General features: G+C 32.5%; 2 protein-coding genes across 7 annotated transcripts in view; one reads left to right on the top strand and one right to left on the bottom strand.

Moving 5' to 3' along the window:
• Positions 1 to 27,554, bottom strand: part of LOC134279320 (LIM domain only protein 3-like) — an 87,064-nt gene that overhangs the window by 34,711 nt on the left and 24,799 nt on the right. For 4 of the 5 annotated variants that reach the window (XM_062761728.1, XM_062761717.1, XM_062761709.1 and 1 more), the window contains exons 3-5: positions 11,264 to 11,483; positions 9,923 to 10,048; positions 8,121 to 8,457 (exon numbers count right to left, since the gene is read on the bottom strand). In XM_062761728.1, the coding sequence (XP_062617712.1) occupies positions 8,268 to 8,457; positions 9,923 to 10,048; positions 11,264 to 11,483 (536 nt within the window). In that variant the 3' untranslated portion in view covers positions 8,121 to 8,267. Of the gene's footprint in view, positions 1 to 8,120; positions 8,458 to 9,922; positions 10,049 to 11,263; positions 11,484 to 27,554 lie in introns of those variants that run through there. The other variant, XM_062761700.1, reaches the window with a different exon arrangement.
• LOC134279310 (midasin-like) lies at positions 505 to 5,328 on the top strand. 2 transcript variants are annotated; one of them, XM_062761672.1, is made up of 7 exons: positions 505 to 585; positions 1,840 to 1,981; positions 2,866 to 3,035; positions 3,590 to 3,667; positions 3,969 to 4,110; positions 4,469 to 4,887; positions 5,134 to 5,328. In XM_062761672.1, the coding sequence occupies exons 2-7, from the start codon at positions 1,846 to 1,848 to the stop codon at positions 5,251 to 5,253; spliced, it is 1,065 nt and encodes a 354-aa protein (XP_062617656.1). In that variant the 5' UTR covers positions 505 to 585; positions 1,840 to 1,845; the 3' UTR covers positions 5,254 to 5,328. The 2 variants fall into 2 exon arrangements, with proteins under 2 accessions (XP_062617656.1, XP_062617663.1); XM_062761679.1 differs by having other exon boundaries at positions 522 to 579.

Below are 27,554 nucleotides of genomic sequence, written 5' to 3'. Positions count from 1 at the left end.
TGTATATAGTTTCCTACAGAAACTCATCCATGCAAAAGTAAATCATTAAACCAAGTGAAAATTGAAATTTTATGCAAATATCTCGGTTTATCTGGAAAAGTTTTGCATTCTGACGCGAAAATAAAGCGATTTTTTTTAAAGTTGCGTTTACCACTCACTAAAGTTTGGCATTCATAGACCAGTTCGCGTTATAACGCGAAAATGTTATCGTGTTTTTATATACGAAATAGAACCCAAAGGGCTTTCGCACATTTCAATTTTGCAGAAAAAATATCAAAAATTGTTTTAACTAAAATCGTTTCACTAGAAATTCGTTTGTACGATCGAGTAGGATTTTTTAAAATCATTTTTACGATTGAGAAATTCTCTTTTGTTCAATTTAGAGAAACGTTTAAACGATTCAGAAATTCGTGTAAATCGTTTTAAGCATATATAAAGAAAATCAATTCATTAATAAATCCGGAAGTATACGTCTGTTCCAGTCAGGTCCCTATTTATACAGCACAATTTACTTCCTGTATTTTTCCCCACATACCTTGGACACCATCAACAATCTAGCTGTTGCAAAAATTCTTTTGGGTCCTGGTAGGAATATGATATTTTTTCATAAAATTAATGTAGAATGAATGCAATATTTTTAAGACGGAAGATTTTCCCCATAGCAGTGAGTGAGATTGGATTCTCATTCCTCAAGAAAAGGGTCGGAGGATCCTCTACTCTTACTGCTTACTCTTAGTTTTACACATGCGTGGTTTTAGCTGAGACCTGGGGGCTGGGGAAATTTCCCACCTTTAATGACGTAATTCTCTGGTTATCCTTGTACCCCCTCAACTAGATAGAATGTTCTATGGTTAAAATGATATTGTCCTATGGACCCGTTTTAACTTTTTAACAGTATTTAATGTAGCAGAAAGAAACACTGGATAATCCATAGTGCATTTACTTGGAACAATCTAGAGAGTTCCGAATGTAAACATGGCCTGTAATTTGAATCGCGAGAAAAACGTTTTAATTGGATTTTCGTATTTATATGGATTATTTTTTGGGATAAAAGGCATAAGCAATCTCAAGAAGGTTTGTTTTTTATTTTGGTAAAAGTTATTCCCTGTGCAAATCATTTTATATTCTTCAAAATCGTGTATAGAAGTAACATTACAAGTATATGGGACAAAAGAAATGTGGTGAGGGCCTGTTCACAGTTATTACTGTGTAAGCATGGTTAACTTTTTTTTAAAAACAGTTTTAATATCCACTGGACAATCCTGATTGCTGTATACAGTGAAATTTTCGCACCCGTTTTATTTTCGCCCTACTCACAGGTAGGGCAGGGAGGATATATCGAGATATTTGTGAAGGTGATACGCATATCGATACATATGAAGAAATATCACCCAAAAAATCTTCTGTTTTTCTTTGTTAATTTAACATTTGGGACGTTTAATATATAAAATAAATAAGATAAATATAATTATGAAATAAATAATAATTAACACCACTTGAGTAAAACATTGTTATTTTACAACATATAAACAACTATTTTGAATATTATTTGTAAAGAAATAATTTGTTTATTTCAATGCAAAAAAAGATTTTATAAGCAATTATACATATCGTGATACATATCATATCGTGGCTCAAATATCGTGATACGTATCGATATAGAAGAAAATGTATCGTCCCAGCCCTACTCACAGGAGGGGGCGAATTTTAAAATCTAGAAATAACCCTTTATACATTATGTAATGGTTTAAATAATTTCTTTCTCTGCAAAGCCAAACTTTACCTGGATAGGACAATTAAAAGCAGGTAAAAATTTTACTGTTTGCTCTATTTGTTTAGCGTACCATGGCTACAAGGCCATCACATGATAATGTAATCAATAGCCTAGGTGTCAACATGGCTTCAGCACTGGACCAAATAATGACAATCCAAGAGCAGTCCTATGACGAATTTCTGGATGGGTTTACATACTTAAACAAAGGTATTTTGTATGTTTGTCCAATCGAATTAAAAGTAGATGTTAGATCCGCTCGCATACTAGCTACGCTAACATATCTAACAAGATCCCATAGAGGGTCACCTCAGATGTCAAATTCTGTCAACCAATCAAATCATCGCCTGCAAAATCAAAGCATATTGTTGAAGCGAACAAGTCTAGAGCTGTTTCGAATTTGACCTCTGATGTGACCCTCTATGGGATGTTGTTAGATGTTAAGCTAACGAGTATGCGAGCAGATCTAACATCTAATTTTAATTAGATTGATGCTTGTCAAAAGAAAGATTTGTACAGTAAACTGAAGTCACAGATTTACTGACCTGTTTAGTCTTACAATTTCGTCATATTTTTTATGGCTTTTGAGTCCAAAATTCATCTCACATTTTGCTTTTAAGAAAATATGAAAATCAAAAATCTGTATGTTTGAATATTTAATACCGGTAGCAGTATTATGAACGTTTTTGTTATGAAAGTGTCATTTTGACGCTTTTTAATCATTAAACAGATACAAGATTTCACAATAATGTGGTGTCATGTTTAGCATAAACATATAAAAGATCATGTTTCAAAAAAAGTGGTGGTTTAAAAAATGTGAGAAAAGGCAATCAGAAATGTAGATGTTCTCTAGTATGAAATGTAAAATTGATGGAAAGTGAAATCTTACTGACAACTGCCAAATCTCACTGACAAATCTTAAAATAATAAAAAATACTGAGAGACAACAATATGGTTATACAGGTCTAAATTTATTTAATACCTTCATCTGCAATGCCTTAGCCTTTTAAAATTGTCGTTTCTGAAGGCCCTCTGAAAATTTATTATGTACATGGTATAAACTATAATATGGATATTTTAATGGATTTTTATAGATGAACTGAAGAAAGAGATGGTCAATCCAGGAAGAAAGAAACTGGAGAAACCATTGACAAGCAAGACAAAGAATAACAAAAACAAAGGAAAAGAAATAACAAAACCATTGTTAGAGGATAAAAGTAAAGCAATCTTAAAAGAAAATACAGATGATGAATTGGAGGAAGAGGTTTGATTTCTTATAGAAGATAGAATTCTGATAGAATTTGAATATGATATTTTTAACTCTTAAAAAAAATGGAAGTGCAAACTTTATAAACCAAATAGAGACAATTGATCTTCAAAATGAGGGTACATTTTCTTGAATTCATTACAATGAGTTATGTCCAGACTCCCTTACAATGTGTCAAGAGAAAAGACTATTGTCATATTTTTTTTTCTCAAGCCACTATTTTTATGCCCTGCCATGAATATAACCTGGGCATGTAAAGTTTGTCCATCTTCTGTTCTTCTGTCCTTCCATCCTTCTGTCCTTTCGCTTGTCCTTCCATGGAGCTTTGCATTTAGCTCAGTCAAAGCTCACTTTCTAAGAAATTATTTAAGATATTTTTACAAAAACTTTATATTCTGTTACATTTTGAAGAGAGCTACTGAACTACATCAACATTTTTGACTTGACTTTTTATTTGATGTTGACTTCACTTTTCTAAAGTTAAATTTTTAGCTTAGTTTAAATAAATCATTTAGGAAAGTGTATCAAAATTGATATTATTATGTTTTCAGTTACTTGAAGATGGTGAAAAGACCAGCATCATGTCACAGAAGTCACCAACTGGGTCTGATGTTACAAGCAAGCTTAAGGTATAAATACATCTGTGTTGAGTTGAAGCATGGTAAAGGCTTTTTTTTTTTTTTTTTTTTTTTTTTTTGTTTTACTTTGTAAGGTTTTATGGTAAATGCATGTGCATCAGAAAGCTAAGAGAACCTGCAGTTACAATATGAAGGTTTTCAGAAAGTTTCAGATTTTCCAAAACACCATAATGATTGCACCAAAGAAATGAAGATCAAAAATTGTTTTTTCGATGTGCTTATGAATAAGAAGTATTACCACAGAAAAAAAAATGATGTTTTGATGACTCACAAGATTAGTCTCCCTTTTCAGTTTGATAATTTTGTGATGGATTGCATGGAGAATGAGGAGGGTGATTCTGATGAACCAGAGGAGGATTTTATGTCAGGAGGATACCTGGCCAGTTTCAGTGCACAGGACAATAAAGTGTCCTCAAGCAAGGCCTGCTCAGAAGGTACAAGCAACCTTGACATGTTGTTAATTTTCCTGCGGTTTAATTACAATTGGCTGTGTGTTTAAGATTCTAGGCAAAATGAATTATATTATGCCATGCATAAAATTTTTAAGAGCCCATGTACGTAAGTTTAAAAATCAAATGTTATTATTATATTATTTCACTATTTTGTATACGTAGTACATGTAACAAGTATATATGGATTTCTGTACATTGTATAAATATAGTGGTCAGATGTAACTTAGGGAAACAGTTATGCTTGATTTTTTTATGGGGTGCACAGGTGGGTGGGGGATGGTAGATGGTAGGTCTCAGTATCTGGAGAACAGATAGACCATATTCTCTCTTTAATGAACAGGAAATTCTAAGGAAAATAAGCTGCCAGTGTCTGATGAGGAAACAGAAGACATTGACAACCTCCTTCAAGACAACAGTGATAAGTCAAGAGTCCTTAACATTCCCTCTAAATCCCAGAACACTGATTTCCCAATCAAGGCTTCTGATCAAGGATGTGTTTCCATTGAGAAAACCAATTCACTCCTTGACTCCAATAACCCAGTGAGTGAACTTGATCTACAGAGGGAGTGTGCACAGTGTTCAGAACAGCTAAGTAGTGAAGACAGAGTGGGAGCACCTCCCTCCGATTCGTTGTTAAATCCTGGAGAAGTGGAGGATCCTGGATCTCCCAGTGCAATTCAGATGGAAAACAAGGAGCGGATTCTAGACTTTTCTGCCACCTACAGAACAGAGGTGCTACTAACTGAGGAATCAGTAGAGGTAGTATTGTGTTATTTATACTTACAAAGCTAATTCCCAGTTATCCAGAATTCTCTACATTTTTTTTTACTTTTGTTATTGGTATAATAAAATAGTTAAAAAGTATATTATTAAGGGAGTAATCAAGATTCTGGTTCCCCTTGACCAGGACTTTTTAATGGTCCTTGCTTTGGGGAACTGTAATCATAACTCCCTAAATGATATATTTTTAAAACTGTATATTGACCACTTTGAATTTTGTTACAGGAGTGTTCCAATGAAGTGACAGCTTTTTGCTTGGATGAGGACTTTGATTATGACAATGTTGTTTTGACTCCCAAATTCACAGCAGAGGAGATGGAATTTCTAAAGAGTTGTAAAACTTAATATATATATGTGTTTTATGTGTATGTAATAATTGTAGGAGATCTCAAAAATTAAAGTCTTAGTATCTTGTTTAAATGCTTGGTCATAATAAGAAAACTTGCAGACTTCATTTACCGGTATGTCCATATCATTTGTATATACACCGCATGTAAATCCATCAGTTAGCAAAAAGTCAAGGTCCAAGTCTCAATATTTTTATGAATCCAGGGACCTAAGATATGCTATGTTTTCATATTAATTGTAAGGCCATTATTTACACACTGAATTGTCAACAAATTTTCCATCCTTTTCCTATCATGGCCAGGAGCACATGCTAACTCCTCCATGGCACCTGATCCCACCTCTGATGTTTTAGAGGTCCTTGTTTGCTCTGCTCCTGATTTGTGTTGTTTGAATGAACAAACAACAGGGAGTATACCATATGCTCCCATCTGTTTTTGCTTGTCAAGGAATTTTATGTAGCTGATAGTGCCCAAAATTGAAAATATATGGCTGTGCCCCCCAAACTGAGATTGCTTCCTATGAGCCTGGTGTGTAATCAGAAAAGCTCACTTCAGCCTTCAATTCTGGAGAGTTAGTAAAAAGCTGGATACAAATATCTCAGTGGATTAAAAAAGAAATGAATCTAAAAATATTTTGAAATTTTATTCGATTTTTATTTAATCTTTCTAAATAAACTCTGTAAAAGCAAAAAATAAAATGCCATGATTTTATATTAAATTTAAAAGTTAAAAAGAACATCAACAAATCAACGGACAGTGAAACCATACAGTAAACATGCACCAATCAATCAAATGCCTGTCTAATCTACTGAAATATATTATCATATAAATGTTCTATCTATTTGAAATTGGAAAAAAATGTGACATATATTTTACATATTTTAAAGAGTTAAAAAAAATATTGACTTAGAATTTGCACTTGAAACAATAGAGTTTTGTAGACATTGTTGTTAAAAATGCAATGAAAAAATTCTTTGAAAGAAAAATACATATATGTACCATAAATTTTTTATCTAATTAGTAGAATATTTTTGGTCAAATGATGACAAAAAAAAAGTAAATGAAGGTTCCAACAAGGTTGGCAAAAATTATCGAGATATGTCTAGTAATAAATTTCTTAAATAATGTTTTAAAGTGCAACCTTTACATAATTTTGCACTTGCCCCCATATAATTTTTTTAAAACTACATTCAGGACTAGACTCTATAATTACCACCATTTTAACGACACAGTTGGACAAGAAATGGCATAAATCTCCATGCAATACAAAGCAATTTTTTGACTAGTAAATTTCCTATATACTTGGTACTTTGAAAACTTTTTTTGGATTTCATGGGTTACCCACAGTTTGAAAAATTTACATCCACCAATAACTAGAGAACTACTCCATTCGGATAAACTAGAGAACTTTACATTCGGATTAGCCCCCCCCCCCCAACCCACCCAAATGTTGTTGATGCACCTACCTTCAAAAGAATCAGAAAATCCTTTTATTTAAGGAAACAGTTTCACATGCATGGTGTGACATTTGATTTAATATTTTTCGAAAAATTATAAAATATACAATGTATTAAAATTGAATAAATTAATAAAAGTGTGTGTTGTCATAAAATGTACACAGTGTTTCAAAACCGGATGAAATAAGGATGGAATGTTTCTGTGTAAATTAAATCCCTCAATTTACATAAAAGTCTTCACTATTATTTATATTGTAGAAAAAAGACCTACACATGTTTATGGTTTATGAACTATATAGCACAAAATCTAACATGTGTACACACATGTTTTTACATCAGAAAATGATATTTATTGCAAAATTTTGATGTATATACACACATGTGGGTTCTGAATTCTGATCAAGGGGTACTACAGCTGTCATTTTAATTTTAATCTTCAGTAAAATTTTTAGATGGAAATGTGAAAGACATTAAATTGTTGGTATTGCATTTACAAACACCACTGTTGCACTTTGACCTAAAATAGCACTCATTTACAACAGAATAAATAGTATACATACATGTACATGTATAAACTAGCTCTTGTAAGTAATATTTACAAAAATTGCAATATGATGGACATATTAATTCAAATAATCATAAGAATTACCAATGATTATGAAAAAAAATTACAAAACCTAACAAAAACATTTAACAAAAGCAAAAAAAAAAAAAAAGAAAAAAAAAGTTTACACAAGTTGTAAACCATGCACTTACAGTTGCTTTTAACTTGATATTAAAATGTAAAATTTTTAATTCAAAAGTTCAAGACATGTGTTTATGAGAAAATATAATCAGTATTGACTAAAAACAAAAACAAGAAACAATTGAAAACTTGAACATTCTTGATCATATAAGAAAACATTTTACAAAGGATTTTAATTCAATCTCCTCCAAAAAAATCTTAAAATAATTTTACATTGCATACAATAAATACGGTAAAGGATTGCTATGAAGAAAAGCTTCGTAAACCTAAATAATCTTATCTAAATTAAAGAATGCTTGACATAAGATTATTTATGTGATCATTTATATAAACAATTGGTCAAAACAAGTCTTGTTTTTCTAGTAAAATGGACAAATCTTTTGGCTACCTAGGAATTCACTACCGTTATTGCATTATGGGAGAAACTATAAATGTGGCAAAAAAGAACAACATTTCATGTGTAGAATAACATCGACATTTACATATTTTTCGACAATTACAAATGTTTCACTGACTGGCATGGTGACTAGGGTTTCTTTCTGTAGGTTTGACTAGGATCCAAGTCCTGAGTTATGGTTCATGATGAACAGAGTTATCCTTCTTGGACTCTGTCAGAGATGCGTATAACGTAAATGTATACTTTTGTAGCCTTTTTTTGGATGTGATGTAACACACATGACTAAGAGAAAAATGACACAGTGTCGAATGAGCGTTAAACACAGGACACGAACTAGATGTATTATGTAATAAGGTGTCAGATTCTGTACACAGGAGTGGGGGGGGGGGGGGGTTGTCCCATGTCCCCGCCCCCTATAATGAATTAGGGCTGGGACTGCCGTACCCACTGGACAGATCGTCACTGAGACTCTGGGTCTGTTTCTTGATCTGGGACAAGGCATTGTAGCTGCAGGTCATGTTGGCAAACACCATTCTCTCCTCATAGTCATACTCACACAGTATTTTATTGTCACAAAGATAGAATTTGTCTCCAACACAGAACCTGTAGTGAGAATAACATGATATTTACTACACTGTCTTAAGTCCAAATTCTTATTACAGATTGAAAAAAAAAACACTCATATTTATTACTACAGGGAAATATTTTATTGACAATTTTACCATTATTTTTTTCCATGATAAACCAAATAAAATTACTAAATTTTAATAATTTCATGATTCTAAAAATCAGGTACCATAGTAAAACTCTGATCGAGTATGCTAAATTGAAATTTGGTCAAATATTCTTGGACTAGCTATGTGTTTGTGCTCAAGTTTGCATATGTTTAGATGAGCATATTTAAACAGAATCCATAGCATAAACCTCTACTAATCTTTTCTTTCCAAGCATTAGGGTCAAGATGTGTATATTCTTTGTTATGTAAATAATATATGAGAATAATGCTAGAGTGCCACCCAAAAGCCTAAGTTTGCATATTGCATGCAGTAATATTACACCACACAACATAACGTTATGCGGTTTTCATGTTCAATGTAGGTGAATAATCAGCCTTCTGTAATCTATATTATTGACTCTCAGATCAGAATTTTTTTCACAAATTAATTAACAGAATTCCACTATAGTGTAATGACCTATGCTTACAGGAACTGACAGTATATATCATTAAGATGGACCTGAATAATTTTCCTCAAGGAGCTGCCAATCTCCATTTCCACCCATTTATTTAAAAAGAAAGATAGCAAAAGAGTGTGAGGGGTTTAAATCTTTTTGAAATTTAAAATCTAATTCTAACATTTGGAGGAAATTAGTTTTAAACAAAATCAGACCACCATCCCCCGACTTCCTTTATGAATCAAATTAAGCAAAAAGTATCAAATCTCTGGCATTTTCAAATTCACCAATATCTTTTGCCATATGATTCAAAAATATAGAGGGATATAAAATTACTGCAAACTTGAAATGAATTTTTTTAGTTTGAAATTCAAACCCATGCTATATTATGAATTATGGATATTTCAGTTGGTTAATATAATTTGAGAGTAATCATAAAAAAAAAACTTGACCAAGACATCAAGTGATACTGACCACATAGAAAGCCCATACAATCAAAACTTAATTCTTATCTTGAACTCAAATGGGCCAGGAAAACACTTTGAGATTTTTGATAAGGATTTGAGATACTGAGATTAAAATACACGTTTAAAAAATATACAGTTGAACTTTGGTATCTCAGGCACCAATATCAAGAATACATGTACCATGGATGTGATATGACAAAGTAATTTGGAAGTTTCAACCCCTTATTTTTTAAGTATTTTACCCTGGGTATCTCATATCCTTGGATAACATGAAGTTTTTCTCTCTGTCCCATTGAGTTTCAGATAATAAGGTTTGACTTTAGTCACATGGTTGGACTTCCAACTCACAGGGTAATTGAGATACAGATGTCCTGGATATCCAAGTTCCACTGTAATTGAATTATATAACATAACTTCATATCACTAACCTATGATTGCACTGCTGACAGGCAAAACATTCCAAGTGGTAGACATTGCTTTTGGCTCTCATGACCATTTCAAATGCAGGGATCATTTTGGAGCAAGCTGAACAGTAACCTGTTGTTCCAAAGAGCCTGAAAAAGTGAATTATTGCAATTGAAGAAGATCAAAATCTGATATCAGTCATGTCTTATTTCTAAAAATGCTGAAAACATATGCCCTTCTATTTTCTCACCAAGTTTTAAATTCAACAAAAAATATATGGGTATAAAACCCCCAATAAAATAGTGATAATTAAATAAAATTTTTTTGAATTGGTCTCTTATGATACAAAATGAAAGGATTCTTTTCTTCCTTATTTTTTAAATTCCCTTGAGTTTTGGTGCGCTACTGCTATTCACCTCCTCTATGGTAATCTGTTATTAACAATGTCTCTATGAGCTGCAAAATACACAAATTTTCATTCTTACATGACTGGTGATATTCCAGTGAGAGAAAAATGAAGATGCATGTATTGTAGTATATTTGAGAAGGTCAATGAACTCAGTTTCCACAACCCTTACATCTGATATATTCGAATATTGTCTAGTTATTGCCTGTCTGTGGAAATAAAATTCAATAAAATAGTGTAATGTGATCTTTGTTGCCCTTCCTTGCACCCTTCTCCTTTGGTCTCTCTCAAAAAACTGATTATGACAATTCAGTTATCAAGTGTTCAAATATTTTTACACAATTGCTTTATTTTGAATCCTTTTTAGGTCTCTCTCAAAAAACTGATTATGACAATTCAGTTATCAAGTGTTCAAATATTTTTACACAATTGCTTTATTTTGAATGTTTTTTTTTTTCAATTTGACATTTTTTTTTTGTATCGGTTTTTGATTTTTTGAATGGTGTTGCCGTGGTTATTTTAAAATTTCTAAAAAATGCTAAAAATTATAATTTGGCACACAAGTTACACTGCATATAAACTTTTTGAACTGTTGCCGTGGTTAAAAAATAGAAATATACAACCGTTTTGGTCTGATTTCAATATAACTTGGCACATAAGTAGAATACACTAAGATACATAATTCTGTGTATCGAATTTTAATTTTGATGAACGGTGTTGCTGTGGTTACTAAAAATTGTCAAAATTCAAAATGCCTGTTTTGGATTTCAGTATAACTTGGCACACAAGTAGAATACACATTTTATCAACGATCATTGTTCTAACCCACAAACAAACCAGTACAAAATAAAAATTACCCTTTGCATATAAACTTTTTGAAACAATAGTTACAGCTATTAACAAAATAATTTAACAAAAATAGTTAACAAAATAATTAAAAAAAAAAATTACTAAGTACCTCAGGTAGTCCCTCCTACAGAGGAGGAGGTTGGCCTTAGTGAAGAGAGTGGATCCCACCTCCCCGAGGCGACAGTCACAACAGGAGCACTTCAGGCAGTCCTCGTGCCAGTACTGCTCTAGGGCCTTCAGAAGGAACCGGTCCGAGATGGCCTTCTTACACCCCGCACAGTCCTGCTTAGTGGCCATGCTAACCGCTTCCTGGGAAATCTGAACAGGGCCTGAAGAATAAAACAAAGTATTGCTTGGTGGCCATGCTAACTGCTTCCTGGGAATGTGAACAGGGCCTGAATATAATAACACAATTAATACGTAGAAAAAAAAAAGAAGATGGAAAAATTAATTTTGATGACAAGAGTGTAAACAATTTATGTTTGAAGTTATTAGATCAATATACACACACTCACAACAAATGATATTGCCGAATAAACCCCAGAGGCTTTATACTAATCTCTCCTTCATGAAATAATTTACTTTGGAACATGAAAAACACATCAATTTGTTTGGACTTAATATTCATACCCCTAGATTAGTTTTTAATCATTAATGCCCATGCACTAATGCCTTTCTCTATGACTTGCATATATTGGTAAATATATAAGGAATTCATTTCACATACATCCTTTGAAAATATTGTTGCACAATTTTTCAAAGGTAATTAAAGTAAATCAATTGCATATATACAAATATTGGAACCTTTGAGAGACCTTTAATTATCCATGAGCTCATGCATGCAGTTCTATATCCCATTATATTTTTTGACAAGTTAATTTCACTTCAGCAAAATAATACTAAAGTGCCTTAACCAAATGAATTTTATTTTTTTTTAAATTTAATTAGTAATACACAAATGCTTTTTGCAATCCTTAAAATAATAAATTATAGAGATGTAAATATGGTAAAACATTGACTGTAATGCTTCATAATATGATCATATTGTATTAACTATTACAAAGACCATTATAAAGAATTGTTAATTTAATCATTTTTCTTCAATTCGGGTTTTATCTCATTTAATAAAAAAAAAAGAATGAAATATAATCTAGCTGCTTTCAACACCCTCCCCCTAAAAACATTATATTGAAGAAATGTTGAAATGTTGCACAACTGGTAATTTTCTTTCAATTAATATTTGGAGTATAGTTCATTCCATCTAATAATGTCATTATGAAACTTAATTCTGTGACTGACATTCTAATCAGTATGTATCACAGTTTCAAACCTTTAGACCTAATAACATTCAAAAATCCACATTAATTTAGAATTTAGTATTTTCAAATCAATACTTCTTGAATTTTCTGAATGTTACATGGAAAAAATTTGAAGATCTCAATTAAAACGAAAAGGACTATGTAATCATGTTGAAGACAGATTATAAGATTAAATCATCTTTTTTTTCACTGGGAAAAGTAATTCCGAGTACGTAGAGGTAAACGACACAGACAGGAAATATCAGGCAATTTCCCAGATTGCCCCCATATATAGTTAACAATTGTACGATTAAGTTCATAATCTGGACAGAATAATTCCATTTCAAATCAAGTCTTCTACCATTACACTGTCACAGATCAGAACTGATAATACCTGACAGCTAGGGCACCCTTTACAATAGCTTTGTTGTGAGAATTAATAAAATATACCCAAGGATTATTTCCAAATAGATTTTTCCCACCTAATTCTAATAAAAGACATACTTACATATTATGACAGTGTGTTAAAACAAGGGCAGAAAAAGTCCCAATTAAGATTGAAATCTGGTATTTTAATCCAAAGAACTATAACTAATTCTGATCCCAAATGTTCATAAATATACTTCCTACTGCTTTCCTACCTAAAACTGACACATTCACTAGCATTTTCTTTACTCTCCCAAAAAAAATTATGCGTTTTACATTTCAAAGCTTGGTATTTTACACAGAAATGCTTTTTAAATTCACTGATTTTATAAAAAGCTTCGGCAGCTTTGGAGTTATAGACACACAGTCAACTTCAGTGGCTGATCATGCCGATAAAGTCAACAGAACAGCTTACATAGGTTTTTTTTTTATATTTAACTTCACATAGAATTGACAGAGTGCTTTTAAAATTACAGGGTTATTAAGTGAATATTATATGCAGAACAGCGCTGATTTATTTATCAGGGAAAAATATGGGAGAAAGAATCCGGAAGGCAGAAAAATTTAAAAATATAAGCTAAACTTACCATCTGTTTGCATTGCCATGGTAATTTAAGACATATACACAGAAACAATTAATTTCCATGCCAAGAAAGATGAAGGTTGCTTTTTTCAATGAGTACTAACACCTGACTTTAAAAAAGTTGATGCGAAACACACAGGTTCCTGAAGTTAATGCACCCCATGTCTTTAGTTCTCCCGAAATAATTTTCACCGACCCCGAAAAAGTGTATCATTATTTCATCCGATTGGCCACTGCATTCATCTTGACACCATGAATTGCTAAGCCTTCCCAGTCCTCACATTTAGATGAGATGTCACACGACCAAGACGGCCATAATCAGCTCTATCAAATCCTGTCCAATGCCTGAATACCACCTTAATGATTTTTTTTCTTTTGATAGGAAAAGTCATATGCATAATCTTTCCAGTCAGCTTATGAGTGGTAACAATAGAAAACTTTTTAAGACTGGGGCCATGAATGTTCTATAAAGGAAAGAGAGAGAGAGAGCTAGCGCTGGCAAATGTCGTTTGTCACCTCAGCTGAAGTCGACTGTTCACGGATGACTCCATAATGGCTTATTAGTTCGATACTTAAATCTCTGTTTAAGAGGCACACATAAATACAGTATAATATGAAGGAAATAGGATTGAGGATATAGAGCCGTTCGCATAAGACATTACTGCTGTCAATTTTCTTTGAAGACAATCTGGCTATTCAAACAGTTTTTTAGATGTGGGCTGAGCCTTCTGAAAAGATTGTCAATAGCTGACAGATGTAGTTCACTCTTGGATGTAGCCACTAACATATTGCATTCAATCTGCATAGCAACGCTACTCTAACCTTTAATAATTACTCAAAACTGGCATAAATTATTAATCAAATAATTAAAAGTGCAGATGTAAATTGCGTGCAATTTCACCTTTACAATTTTTTATCAATTTATGAAATAAATGTGCTGCAACTTTTATTTTTATTAATAAAGAAATTTTTCATATGCATAAAAGAGGTTTTTATCTATAAAATATTCAGATTCCAGGCTTAAGAGTTTCAAAGAGCATGGAAAAGCTAGCCTTTTATGAAAAGGATTATCTCTACATTATATCACCATTTCCTTAATAGACCCTTCCCCTATGTTTTATCCTTTTGACTCAATATGGTATCATTTCCATAATGGGTTACACACTTTTAGTAAAAAGATTTAATAATAAGTCTTAAGAATATGAAATCCCTTTTAAAAAGAGTCTTTTTTATAGTCAACATCCATTATTCCCTACAAAAGAGAGTGCCAAAAAGGGTTCTCTTATATTATAATTGGCAAGTCGAAGTTAAAAAACATGGCTGTCTAATGAACAGAAGGGCCTTCTGCATTGACATTTTCCATTAATGGCCTAAATCTTGGAAGTTTTTGACAACCATTTTCCAATCATGTGCCAGGAGCTTACATTTATTTTCCATCAAACAGTTAACCATTTACAGGATATGAAAATTATCCCCAACATTAACACTGCATTAGCCTGTGAATAAAAAGCACCGGGTCCAAAAATAGTCCCCCAATATATACACTCAGGATATCTGGTTATGCAGACCAATGCACACGTTAATGAGGAGAAATGGAAAAAGACTTAAGCCGTCCAATTACAAGTAACTGACCACTCAACATTTTAAGTCAGGGAACCAATTTAAAAAACAAAGCCGGGAGCACTTAAACCTATATAATCAGATTGGGAAGTGGCAACTAAATGAAGCATATTCATTTTTTCCGTCTCCCAAAGAATAATGTAGTCTGTCTGGCAATGGGAAAAAATAATTTATTAATCAATGTTACCCTCACAGTTGTGGGCCTTAGTTTTTTCGCCATATCATATAGAGATATCATTCTTTTTTTTTTAATTGCTTGTGAACATTTTCATCATTCACTGCTGAAAGAAGACATAATATTATATTTTCCTAAAAGCCTTGTCATACCCCGTTTTTTACAAACTTTTTGCCATTTTTTTTTTTTTTTTTTTTTTTTTAGCTGCTTAAGCTTGTTGATGAAGATAAATTAAATTCTCTACTTATATTTATACCTCCTGCAAGCAGCTGGCAAAATTTCTCACATACTGACAAGAAGATAAAATAGCTTTAACTAAGCTGAGGTTTTTTTGGTTTGAAAAATAATTGCACATGTAATAATAATTGAAATTAAAATGAATTGCAAGTGGTGGCAAAATGGGTGATTAAATAGAAATAACAACTTTTAAAATGTTTGGTTAAAAAAAAAAGGAAAGTCACAGTTTTTAATTTCAATTTACTTAAAGATTTTTCAGTTTTACTCTAATCACTAAACTGCATTCATTTAATGAGTAGGGAAAAGGGGAGGGGGATGACAGAATAGAGAGTGACTGTGTGTAGTCTATTGTAATGGTCCCCTAACCTGCTGAGGCATAATTTTAAGGATGAGAACCAAAGATGAGAGACAGTCCGTGTAATGAGCCAAAGGTATCATTTACCCTTCCATATTTCAATTTTCACATTGATATTTTTTTTCAACCCTTCCACACCTGGGTTGTCATAAATCTTTAACAAACATGATTCTGCATTTGTACAACAGTTTATACAGGGTGGAATTTTTTGAGGGGTTAATTTTCTGTAAAATTTTACTTTTTTGTCACTTTGGCACTTAAAATTGCAGCCGTTTGAATTCATACAAACACAAATTATATGTTTTCAATATCTTTCACTTTAAAAGTTCTTCACAGTTTCTTCAATTCTCAAGTTTAAAACTCATATTTAAAAAGGAAAGAAAGCTATAAATGGTAATAAAAGAAACTTTGAGGATTGAAAAGCTCTGTTTTACACAGAATTAAAAATCAAACTCAATTAAAGGAGAGCTTACAACTGAATAGTTTAAATCCTTCTATCAGATTTGGAGCTTTGTTGCAATTTCAGTTTGACAGACAATTATTGTATGGCAATGATTAGAAAAACTAGTTTAATATCCAAATCAATGGCTTCATGAAATGCCATAAATGTCTTGTTATCAAATCTAATGTTTGCTTTTTTCCCTGGATTTCATCAAATGACACCTTTTAGTAATTATCTTTTCATGCTGCCCAACAAAACTTAATTAATTTATACCAAACCCAATATTTATGTTCTGTAAATGAGGCTGCTTGACTTTTTCAGAAACATGCATCATATCTTTATGGGATGTCATATCATGGACAAATGGATGTTTTTGTTGAATTCAAATTATTGTTTCAATCGAGTACAGTTGAACATTGTGATCTCAAACAGTAGAATATTGAATACCTGGCATATTTCAAAGCCAAAGGGATATGAAAGTCAGTCACTTATTCTTTAAGTATTTAAGCCTTAATATCTGGAATTCTTGGATGACAAGATGCGCAGCACAGTTAAGGTTACAAAAAGGAGGCGGAGCCTAATTTGTACGGGAAAACTTGACTATGACATCATACACAATATACGTCATACAGCATTTCTTTAAAATACCACAAAATGAGTTGATTTGCTAATTTAACCAGTAAGAAATGATCCAACTACATTAAAACTTACTACAGCGTGTTGTTTTGTCGTTAATTAAATCCCACATAACAAGTTATGATACATGTCACTGATCGCAATACATTTGTCAATATGACGTCATTTCTTACAACGTGACGTAGTTTGTATGCAGTGAGAGGCAGATCAAGTAATATTTTTCTCAACAAAATATTTATTCTCTAATTAAATAAAATATTATTTACAGATATTCTATGAGCAATAACTTGAATTTAATGTCGTTTTCACTATTTTATTAATATATTTTCTGTACATTACGTATTTAATTGACACTGCCGTATATTTGTATGCAAGTACACCGGAGGGTAATGTGGGGGTCTTAATAAATCGATCTAGTGCAAGGGCATACTCTCTATGGATCATAATAAGCTTTTACATTTCAACTCTAGAACTATTAAGGTATCTGAAAAGTGCTGCGATCCTGATGAAATCTTTAATAACACAATAAAAGTAACAATTTAATTAAATCAATATTTCATGCCGCTGACCATCAAAAAATATAGCATTCGGTCATACAAATATAATTGTAACAATGAAATTGCAGAAATTAGACAGGATCGCAGCACTTTTTAGAAACTACAATGTGTGTTGAAAATAATTATATAATAAACTTGGAAATTAAACTTGGTTATGCCCTTGCACTAGTGATATTTATATGTAACATCAATAATGCAAGTCAATGTGCTAAAATCGCCTGACTGCAGCATCACGTGACTAGTCTAAATATAAAATATATTCGTCCTCGATATGTAGTTATTAATCATAATTACAATTATCTGATATAAATAATGTACTAAAAATAATCGCCATTCCGATTACAAATACATTTTTAAATACAAAATTTAGTCGATATTTCCATTGCGCACCTTAACTGTGCTGCGTGTTTTTTTCTTGGTCCCATTAAGTTTTAGATATGTAGGTTTGACTGAATATGATAGATGTACACGTAGGAATAATACAGGATTTACATTTCAACACTGATTACAGCCAAACCTTGTATCTTGTACCCAATGGGACTAATAAAAAAAAACTTTGGGGATATATCAGAAGATTTGAGATATTGAATGGTAAAATACTAAAAAAAAATAAGCAGTATGGGACTTCTACATTACTTCAACATATCCATGGTATTCAGCATATCAGTGGTTGAGATATCAAAGTTCAACTGTATTTGAATTTAAAACTGAGATTAAGTTCATTATAAAGTATTTTCTTTTGGTTAACATGAGAAGAATTCAGATAAAATTTTAAGCAAAAAAAAAAAAAACTAATTTTTTATCTATGTTTGGTCATCCTTTTCAAATTGAAATTGATACCTCTCTTCTTTGAAGCCTTAATCATGGACAACAAAAGATATTTTTTTCCCTGGCGGGAAATCAAATTCATGCATTATCAACTTTGAGGAAATTATTTCCCAGGTGGAACTTAAATTAAAAAAAAGATATAGATGACCACAGGATCTTTCAGCATTTATACATTAATTGCTACATTTAAATATTACTTCTTTATTCAACTTACCCATTTTCATAGGAATCCATGACAAAACAGAATCGTTGATGACATTGTCCAAGCAAAGAAAGATAACAAAGAAAAACCCAATCCCTCCTTATTTATCTCCCCTTTGATTCAGCTACTGACATGACATCACTCTATGTTGACACAGGTTTCTTGCCCTTACGTCGTATCAGGGTCGAGTCACAGCAATGTGTCGATTAATTCTACTTATTGCCTCGTCTCTCTCTCGCACCTCAGACCCATTAAAAACAACAATACATCCTGATTCCACGTGACAATATCCAATTCACTTCTAGTCACAAAAAACGAATGAAGGAACCCACTCAAGACCAAAGATGACGAAACCCGAGCGACACGAGAACGGTAGTAACTTTTTTCTTTTTTCTGATTATATTCTTCCCAAGATGCCGAGCGGACTGCAGAGTCCTATTAAGTTTTGGATCATTCAGAGGTTAGCTATAAGAATGCTACTGATTTCCTGCATGTCATGTATAATGAAAAAAAAGAGAGAAAATTTAATTAAGTCATCCTTCATGCCATAACGACCATGTCTAGATTGGCAAGTGCCTGTCTTCATTAGCGCGTGTTAACAGGCAGTCTCCTCCCTATGTCGAATAAAAACCCCCAATTCACTCGCGATACATATGTAACTGATGCACTTAAAACCAATTTTAAGCCCCCTAAAACATAAAATTCAATTTAGGCCTCTATATCCACTTAATACTCATTATCTGGAAAGAAAAACAGTTCCGTAGGTTTCAATAATCCTGGTGCGATACCACTGCATGTGACTCAATTTTTCCATTAACTTCTCCAAACTGTTTGAAGGCAACTGAATTTGGGGTGGTACTCAGGGGAGAAATTAGCTAATAACTTTTGTGTTCATAACTCTGACTTCTAGTCACAGGCCCTAATTACCCTCCAATAGAAGATTCAATTATTCGACTCTACATCAATATTGCCCAACAAGAAATACACCGCGCTAAGCACAAGGATCTGTAGCCATTGAAAATTGCCAATTGAAATACAGGAAATTATGCTCAAGGAATCCTGTTAAAGAAATTTTGCAGCTGTTTATATATTTAATCAAGTAGCTGTTCGACAGGAAATTCAAAAATGCAAACGAAGGATATGGGGATTAGGGCATATGATAAAAACTCTCCGAATTACAGACAAGTGTCTCGTAAAATTATCAGATCAAGCTATTATGACATAGGGACCTATGCAAACTACAGTTTTCCTAATGAACGTTTTAGGGAAAAAGTACCATAATTAAATAAGAATGCACTGTATTTAAAGTTATAATCAGTTCCTTTTGTCCTCAAATCTCCCTCTGGGATTTTCCTAAACAAATGCATAGCAAAATTGTTTAAAAGAGAAGTATAATTATCTTACCCTAAAACACTTTGATTATTTTATCTAAATTCCATTACAGAATCATAAAAAAGAAGCCTTTCCAAAATGATTTGTTAGAGTTCAGAATACAAATTCCTATCCTTAATTTTTTTTCATTCCAGTTTAGAAATTCCACAAAGAAAAGAATTTAAAACTAAAAGGGAGCGTATTCATTAAGTTGTGTTTTTAAAAATATTAATTAAAAAAAACATTTACTTTAATTGCACTGAAAGAAGAGAGAAAGAAACAGAGAGAGAAAGAGTCAATCAAAACCAACAAACTCTTTTAAAATGTTGCAAAGAAATCACAACTTAAAGTAAATCTTTCCTGAGATACATAGCATATTTTTTGTGGATAAGACTTTCTGATTGTTGTCTGAAAGTAAATTTTTGTGATGATTAAAAAAATGGAACATGCGTCGGAATAAATTTTATTCAAATAAAACGTAATTTTACAGAGTTTTCAATATACATATATATAGTATATTAATGTTTTAAAAGTCAATTTAAATTCTATTTTTTATGCTTTAAAATTAAAAATAAAAATTGAGGTCAATGTACAATTGTTGTACCTTTAATATATAAATAATAAAATAATTTGACCTAAAAAGTTGCTTTTTGTTTAATGATTCATTTTTAATTTTTAAGTACAACACCAGTATATATATTAATACATGTACCTTTACAATGTACAATTGCTGTACCTTTAATTTATAAACCTTGTATTTTAAATTTTATTGGTTAAAAAAAACTTGTATTAATTTTATTTCATCAAATTCTACAGGGAAACACTGAAGTACCCCTATTCCCTAGTTTCCCCCTTATTCAGTAATCTAGCTACATTAAATTAGAATGCAAACCTTTTGACAAATAGAATTTCAACAAATCCACTGCCTAATTTTGCTTAAAAAGGTTTGATGGATTGTATTTTCAAACAACTGCATGTTCCATGTGAAAGTTTAATTGGTGTTTGCCGAGAAATGAGGAAGAGATTGTTTGTACAAAAAACATCTTTGCTCACCCACATTCTTTATCTCAAAAATGATATACTTCAATTTTCTTCATGCAAAGAACTTAATTAAAAAACTCTCAGTGGGGTTTATTTCCACTTAATTTGAGAATCACACAAGCTATAAATCATGTCCAAGTAATTGGTTAAAACTACTCCCCAAAAAATTTTACAGCTATCTTGCACTGCTCTTTGTCAAGTGATGAAAAACGATAGTGAGCATTAAACACATATAAAAAACCATCATATCTTATCTATACCGAAACCACCTAACCATGGCCCAAACCAGGAGAAATATCACTGCCCATTATGACTTTCATTTAAAATTTCTATCAAATAAAAATTTTCTACCTCAAAGCATCTTGGCTTTCTTGTTATGAATGAGGCTGATATTAGATAACTCCTCATCACCAATTAGGGCTTCCGAGATATGGTTATTCCTTGGTTTTACAACAGGAAAGATAATATAATGGCGGTTTCTAATTTGACGAAGGTGGACAATGTGCTCCTTAATTAATTTCATCAAGGAACCATACCCATAACCATGTGGCAATATGAAAATTTTATCAGCTTTTTGTTGCGGGGAAAGGTAACCTCTATTTCCACACCTCAGCACCCCTGATAAAATCAGGCAGCCAGGTAATAGCCGTCCCCCGTATCAATAAACGTGAAAAATGCAGATAAAAGCAGAAAAAAGCCCATAAATGATGCTTTCCTAATGAGAAAGATTTAGCCTCAACTTAGTTATCACGCTGTGACAAATTAATTTTTTGACAAGAAGGAAAGGTACTCTCTGTTTGCGTTGATTAATTTTCTCGTCAGAAAACTCGGCAGGAATTTTTTTTTACCCCATTCATCAGGTCTCACTGTCAATACAACATCAAAATTTTATGGCCTTTGATTAACTATATTTCTCTGTTGAAGAGTTCTGTATTCTGACAAAGTCCCATAAAAACTTTACAGAATTAATCAGGCATGAAATTTTCATAAGCAATTATGTAATTAAAGCACTCGGCCCACATTGATACATGAAATTAATTACGTCCATGGTTAAGGTGTCAAGATTTTTTTAACCTCAGGTGCAACGAAAAATATTTAATCTGCCTCTATACCTAAAGTAGAGAATGAAACCCCATGGAAATGAAACAATGGAATCCCATTATATCAATTATTGAATTTCTTTTACATTTTCAATTATAGAAAAAAACATTGCGAATACATAAAAACATGACCATTTCCCTCAGGTTGACAAAAAGAAGAAAAAGTAAATAACCTTGTAAATATTCATAAAGCAAATGTTTTTATTTCATGATGACGAAATGATACATATCAACGATATAATTAATTTTTTTCTACGTGAATGTTTACCAGTCCTGCAGATCTAATTCCCAAAAAAAGGTTTCAAATTAATCACGACACAGCCCCCCAGTAAAATTAGCCCGGAAGTCTTATTTGCATAGAAGAGCTCATTTAGACATGTAATTTGCGCGGATGCTGTACGTTTCTCCACCGCCTGATGTCCAATTGTAGCGAAAAAATCAGCAGCATCAATGCCAAGCCACATCAGATTAATAGCTGAAATGTTTAATCCATTGTTGATGTTTGCATTAATCCTATCATAATAGAAAAAGTCCACAAGTCATAATTTTTGAATCATTGGGCCTGTCATTACCAGCAATCAAATGACAATCGAGTTCGAACCGTCTCCGTGGAATCCCATCACAGCCGCGCCTCTAATGACATTGTTAATATCACCTCAAAATTCAGAAAACTAAATTAATTTCCGTGTAAATCTTGTCGAGGTTTGTCCAGATTAGTTGTTGACACTTTTTAATTCATTTCATTTCCATAGTTATTGCCGTGCGCTATTGATTGCTTCATATGATTCGGAGTTTCTGTACTACAGCCCCCTATAGGGGGTCCCTGAAATTGCTAGAACTGTCACACACCATATCTATTACACAAAAGTAGATTTTCGAGATGAATGTCGCAGACAAGAAATTCTGAACATTTCTCATCTATTTGCAAGGTTGCCCGAATTACCATAAAGTAATTTTCTCTGTGTAGACTATAATAGACATACACTTATAATCTATGAAAAAAGTTAATTACATTGGCAAGTTTGGGGAAATTAGATTTCAAAGTGAACTACAATGAGATGGTCTGTGTCTATCTTTTCTGAACAATCTTCTAGGATACACAACTACGAGTACATGTACTAAACTTCAATACTCTCATCCAACAGAATCTGAAATCATGAACTTAAAAATTTTGGAAGTATGTACATTTTAAGACAAATACTTTGGAATAAGAAGTAAAAATAGGACATTTTTACTCAAAAAGAGTAGATAACTTTCAATGCTGCTAATTAAAAACATAGTTTGAAAAATCTACACATATGGTTTTCAAAAAAAATTGGAACATCATTTTATTTAAAAGTTTCAAATTAATAAGATTTGCTAATGGGCGTTATTGCCACAGTTAAAGTTTCATTTCATAAGCTTTATGTGATATACCTTCATTATTGAAACTTGTGTGACTACATGGTAAAATATCTTCAAAATGAAATACATACACCAAAATATGTAAATATTAAAATATCTTCAGATTGAGATAGATACTAAGTAAAATGTAAATAAAGATTTAGGAGTCTTGGAAAAACTAGATAGTACACTGTACATCAAGTGACTAATTTTTGCTGTTTCTGTCACGGCGTGGGTGAGAATATTAGGAGCAGTTCAATGCTAAGGGAGACAACTGAGACACTGCCCATCAATCTACACAAAATCTTCTAAAATAAATCTAATAACAATCAGTTTCTTTTTTTAACTTGATGTAGTGTCAATTTGCGCAGCCAATATAAGCATTTTGGGGTCTCTCGCAAAGACAGCTAATGTGGAGAGATCAACAATAGGGGGCTCCTAATTCAAAAAGTCGGAATTTATGGTCCTAACTGTGAATCAATCAATTTGGTCGAAAATAGTTTTCTTGACAAAAATATCAATAAAGCATGTTCATTTTCTCCACCACACAATGCATCCTGGGAGAAAGCCGAGGACGAATCAAATGATCTTTATCAAATAAATTTTCTGATTGGGAAGTATAAGCATGGAAGTGATCTGATTGCAGACTCCCAGTAAATGAGTGATAAATGGTGCGTTATTTATGATTACCGACATTTGTTCATAAATCTGTAAATGCATTTCTTTTTCATCCCGACTATCTGATAAGACATTGGGACCGCGGAGTCAGATTAAGACCGATTTCTTTCATGGACTACAGAGAAACGGCATCAAACTGGGGAAAAGACAAAGAGCAGGCGATGCATCTAAAGCCTGTACAACCGTGCGAGAACACCCAACACTCATTACTAAAGAGAAAGCACAAACAACTCATAAGAGGGTTTATAGCCAAAAATTGCCTTCTCTTGTACATACACAATTAATGCCGTAAACACATCCCAAAGTTTGAGAAAACTTTACATTTGAATGTTGACTGCAGAATTGTTGCTAATGTAGTCTGGAAGTAACAGGAACCCCCTGTATTGAGTGATTTGGATGAGGTTGTATTCAATTCACACAAATCTCCCTTTCTTTACAGGGACACCTGCGTTCCCTCATGCCTCTAGGCCAGCATTCTTCCCTTTCTTTTTCCCTCCATCTTGTCTCTCACAATCTGTCTCTTGTTATTTCTCTGTTTCTAGACTGATATCAATCAAACTTTTTCTCATTACTCAAATGTATTATAATGAATGATATAGGAACTCACTCATAATTATTGAGTTTTTCCAACAAAATCCATCAGAATACATTATGACATTTTTTTTTAAATTTTCCAACCTTTTCTTTGTTTTCCCTTATACTAGTATGTAAAGATACCCAAAATTTGGACCTGATTATTCATTAGAAAAAATTTAACTACTTCTGTTTGCTATAATTATTGTTTATTCCTCATTCCCAACTGTGAAGGGGCATTGCGTAAAACATATATTTAAAGTCAATGGAAGTTATGAATGGTCCAAACATAGCGCACATCTGATTGTATCAAAATGTGCAGTGCAGAACTTGAAGACCTTTATGATTGTATGTGACTAAGCAGTTTATCTTGCAAAAGGCATAACATAAATAAACAAACTTAAAATTAAAAGTAAAATGAGGTCTAAGAAATCTCTAGAATTTCAATACAACCAGCACACTGCAAAAACAGATAAACTTCGTTACAAACAAAAATTTTAATACATGTAGCTAAACTGAGAAACTGCTATACTGTATCTCAATAGAGCCGTGGGGTTCAGCCGTCAACTAGCTAACAGTCTGCTGAGTTTGAACTTTGAAAGCTTAAAGTCATTACTAATGAGACACACAAAGGGAATGAACTCCATAAAAAAAAATCAATCTAAAGCGACCATGTACAATGCTCATATTTTATGGACCAAATCGCATGTTGAGTAAGCCGCTTAAAAAATAAAGTACGAAAATAGCCCCATAAGAAATCTAACAAGAAACCCAAGTGATTAATTCTTTCTCCTGCAATGAACCAGAAATTGTCAATAGCAAATTTAGGGGAAGCGAAACCAGCAAGCTACTGAAGAATTTATCCTGGAAGCCGGGCGGGATAATTTGCCGACTCTGTGGCAGTGATAGAACGGAGGTGAAGAAATTGTTTGATCTCTCTAATTAGAAGATGCCTTTTGTGGAGGGATTTCAGTTAGAAACTTTTCATAATTGCCCATCCTTAATGGGCTGCGTCTATTGACTTTACAAATCTGATTGATTGCTTTCTAATAGAAAAAGTATTGTACAGAAATGAGTTCTGATTAATATTGGAGTTATCTGCTCTTATCCAAGCAATGTACAAATGAATAGCGCAAATATTCAAATATGAATACAAAACATTCATGTCCATTTCTTCTTCACAGTATCAGCATGTGGTAATTATTGTGGAAGAAACAAAATAAAGTTTTCCCTTTTTCTGAATAGAACAATGTTCATACCTAACCAAGAAAGAATGAGGATGAACATTAAGTAGACATAACTTTTGTCATAGCTTCAGCTATTTTCCATAAGATATGCTAAACTGTTTGCTCCCCCCCCTCCAAAAAAAAAAAAATTAATAAGACATTTCAGTCTAAGTATATGTAAATGACACTGCGGACAACAAATTTCTGAGAAAATATATTTTTTCATTTAACTTTGAAAATGGAGACCTTATTGTCTTAGGGCAGGGGATTTTCCTCACCTTGTACACCCACACTCTTTCTTCCTTTAGAGATAAAAAATTATGATGCTCTTTCTTAAGGTATGGTTTTTAAACTATTTTTGCATATGAGACAAAATCAAATACTGTATATATAGGGAAATTTTTGCCCCCGTTTTATTTTCGCCCTTACCTCACGAGGGCGAATTTAAAACAGGGCGAATTAAAAAATATCATATAATTTCTTAAACAAAACTACAATTGGGCAAATTTAAAACGGGGCAAATTTGTTTTACAGTGTGAAGGGCGAAAATAACACCGGGCGAAAATAAACCTGTATACAGTATATTGGATAATGCAGTAACAGACCCAAAGCACAGGATGCAATGATTACATCATAAATGCATTCTGACAATCTTATTTTACAACCATTCTCAAGTTCCCACTCATTTCCAGAAGTCAAATAGCCAATACACAATTCCTGTTTATTCCATTAATACCTTTAGATGTCAATACAACCATTAGATTTTGACACCTTTATTTTTGTGCAATGCTCACTGCACTGGAAAATGCCACAATTTAAATGTATGAGCCACTTCCCATCTGCTGTGAAGGATCAGTGCTAATGAAGCCTCAACACTGGCCCATAAACACCCATGATTGTACAGAACTTCCTAATGACTGTAAATGACCCTATAAAACCCTGAGCATGAAATAGATTCCCCGGACATTATGTCTTAATTCCAAATGGCATTGACAGTAACCTGAGCAGTCCTGTCAGACCAATTTTTTCCATGGTAAATCACCTTCTTGGATCCACCCTCCTGGTTGTCAGGGTGATATATGGTTCTCTCCCCTTGCTTCCAGAGAAAGAACTTTAATCTTGATAAAAGTGTTCCCATATATTCCTCACATTTCAGGCTTAAGCCTAAAGGATGCCTGTGATTAATGTCATTAGGAGACAAAATAATTACTCTGTGGCTGGAATTAACGAAAAATTTATGGTTTTTCTTGTACTGCATCCAGAAACACCCTTCCCATGTTAGGATACCTTTTTATAAAAGAATGAATTGCAAATGCAGGTATATTTCCATTAGGTTACAAACCTAAGTCTAAAATTTTGCATTTTCATACATTTTTTTTCTTCAAGTTTTATAACTATGGAGGTGATATATCAAAGGTATTTTATGGTATATTAAGATATATTGCTTATATAAAGTAGAAAAAAGGTAAAAATCCTAAAAAAAATCCTTTGTACATTGGAATTTTAAAATTATGATGCATTTAAGGTACAATTATAAACATAAAACTTATAAAGAAGACTTATGATAAAAGAAGTTATAAAATCTCTTGAAATTCTACTCCTATCCAGATTCTTCTTTACGACTATAAAACAATTAAGCTTCTCAATTTAGGACAACAATTTTTTGATC

Source organism: Saccostrea cucullata, unplaced genomic scaffold (genome assembly GCF_032062105.1).
Source record: "Saccostrea cucullata isolate Sc308-1 unplaced genomic scaffold, CSIRO_AGI_Scuc_v1 ctg2943, whole genome shotgun sequence".
Taxonomy (NCBI): domain Eukaryota; kingdom Metazoa; phylum Mollusca; class Bivalvia; order Ostreida; family Ostreidae; genus Saccostrea; species Saccostrea cuccullata.
This window is presented reverse-complemented; position numbering and strand designations above follow the sequence as displayed.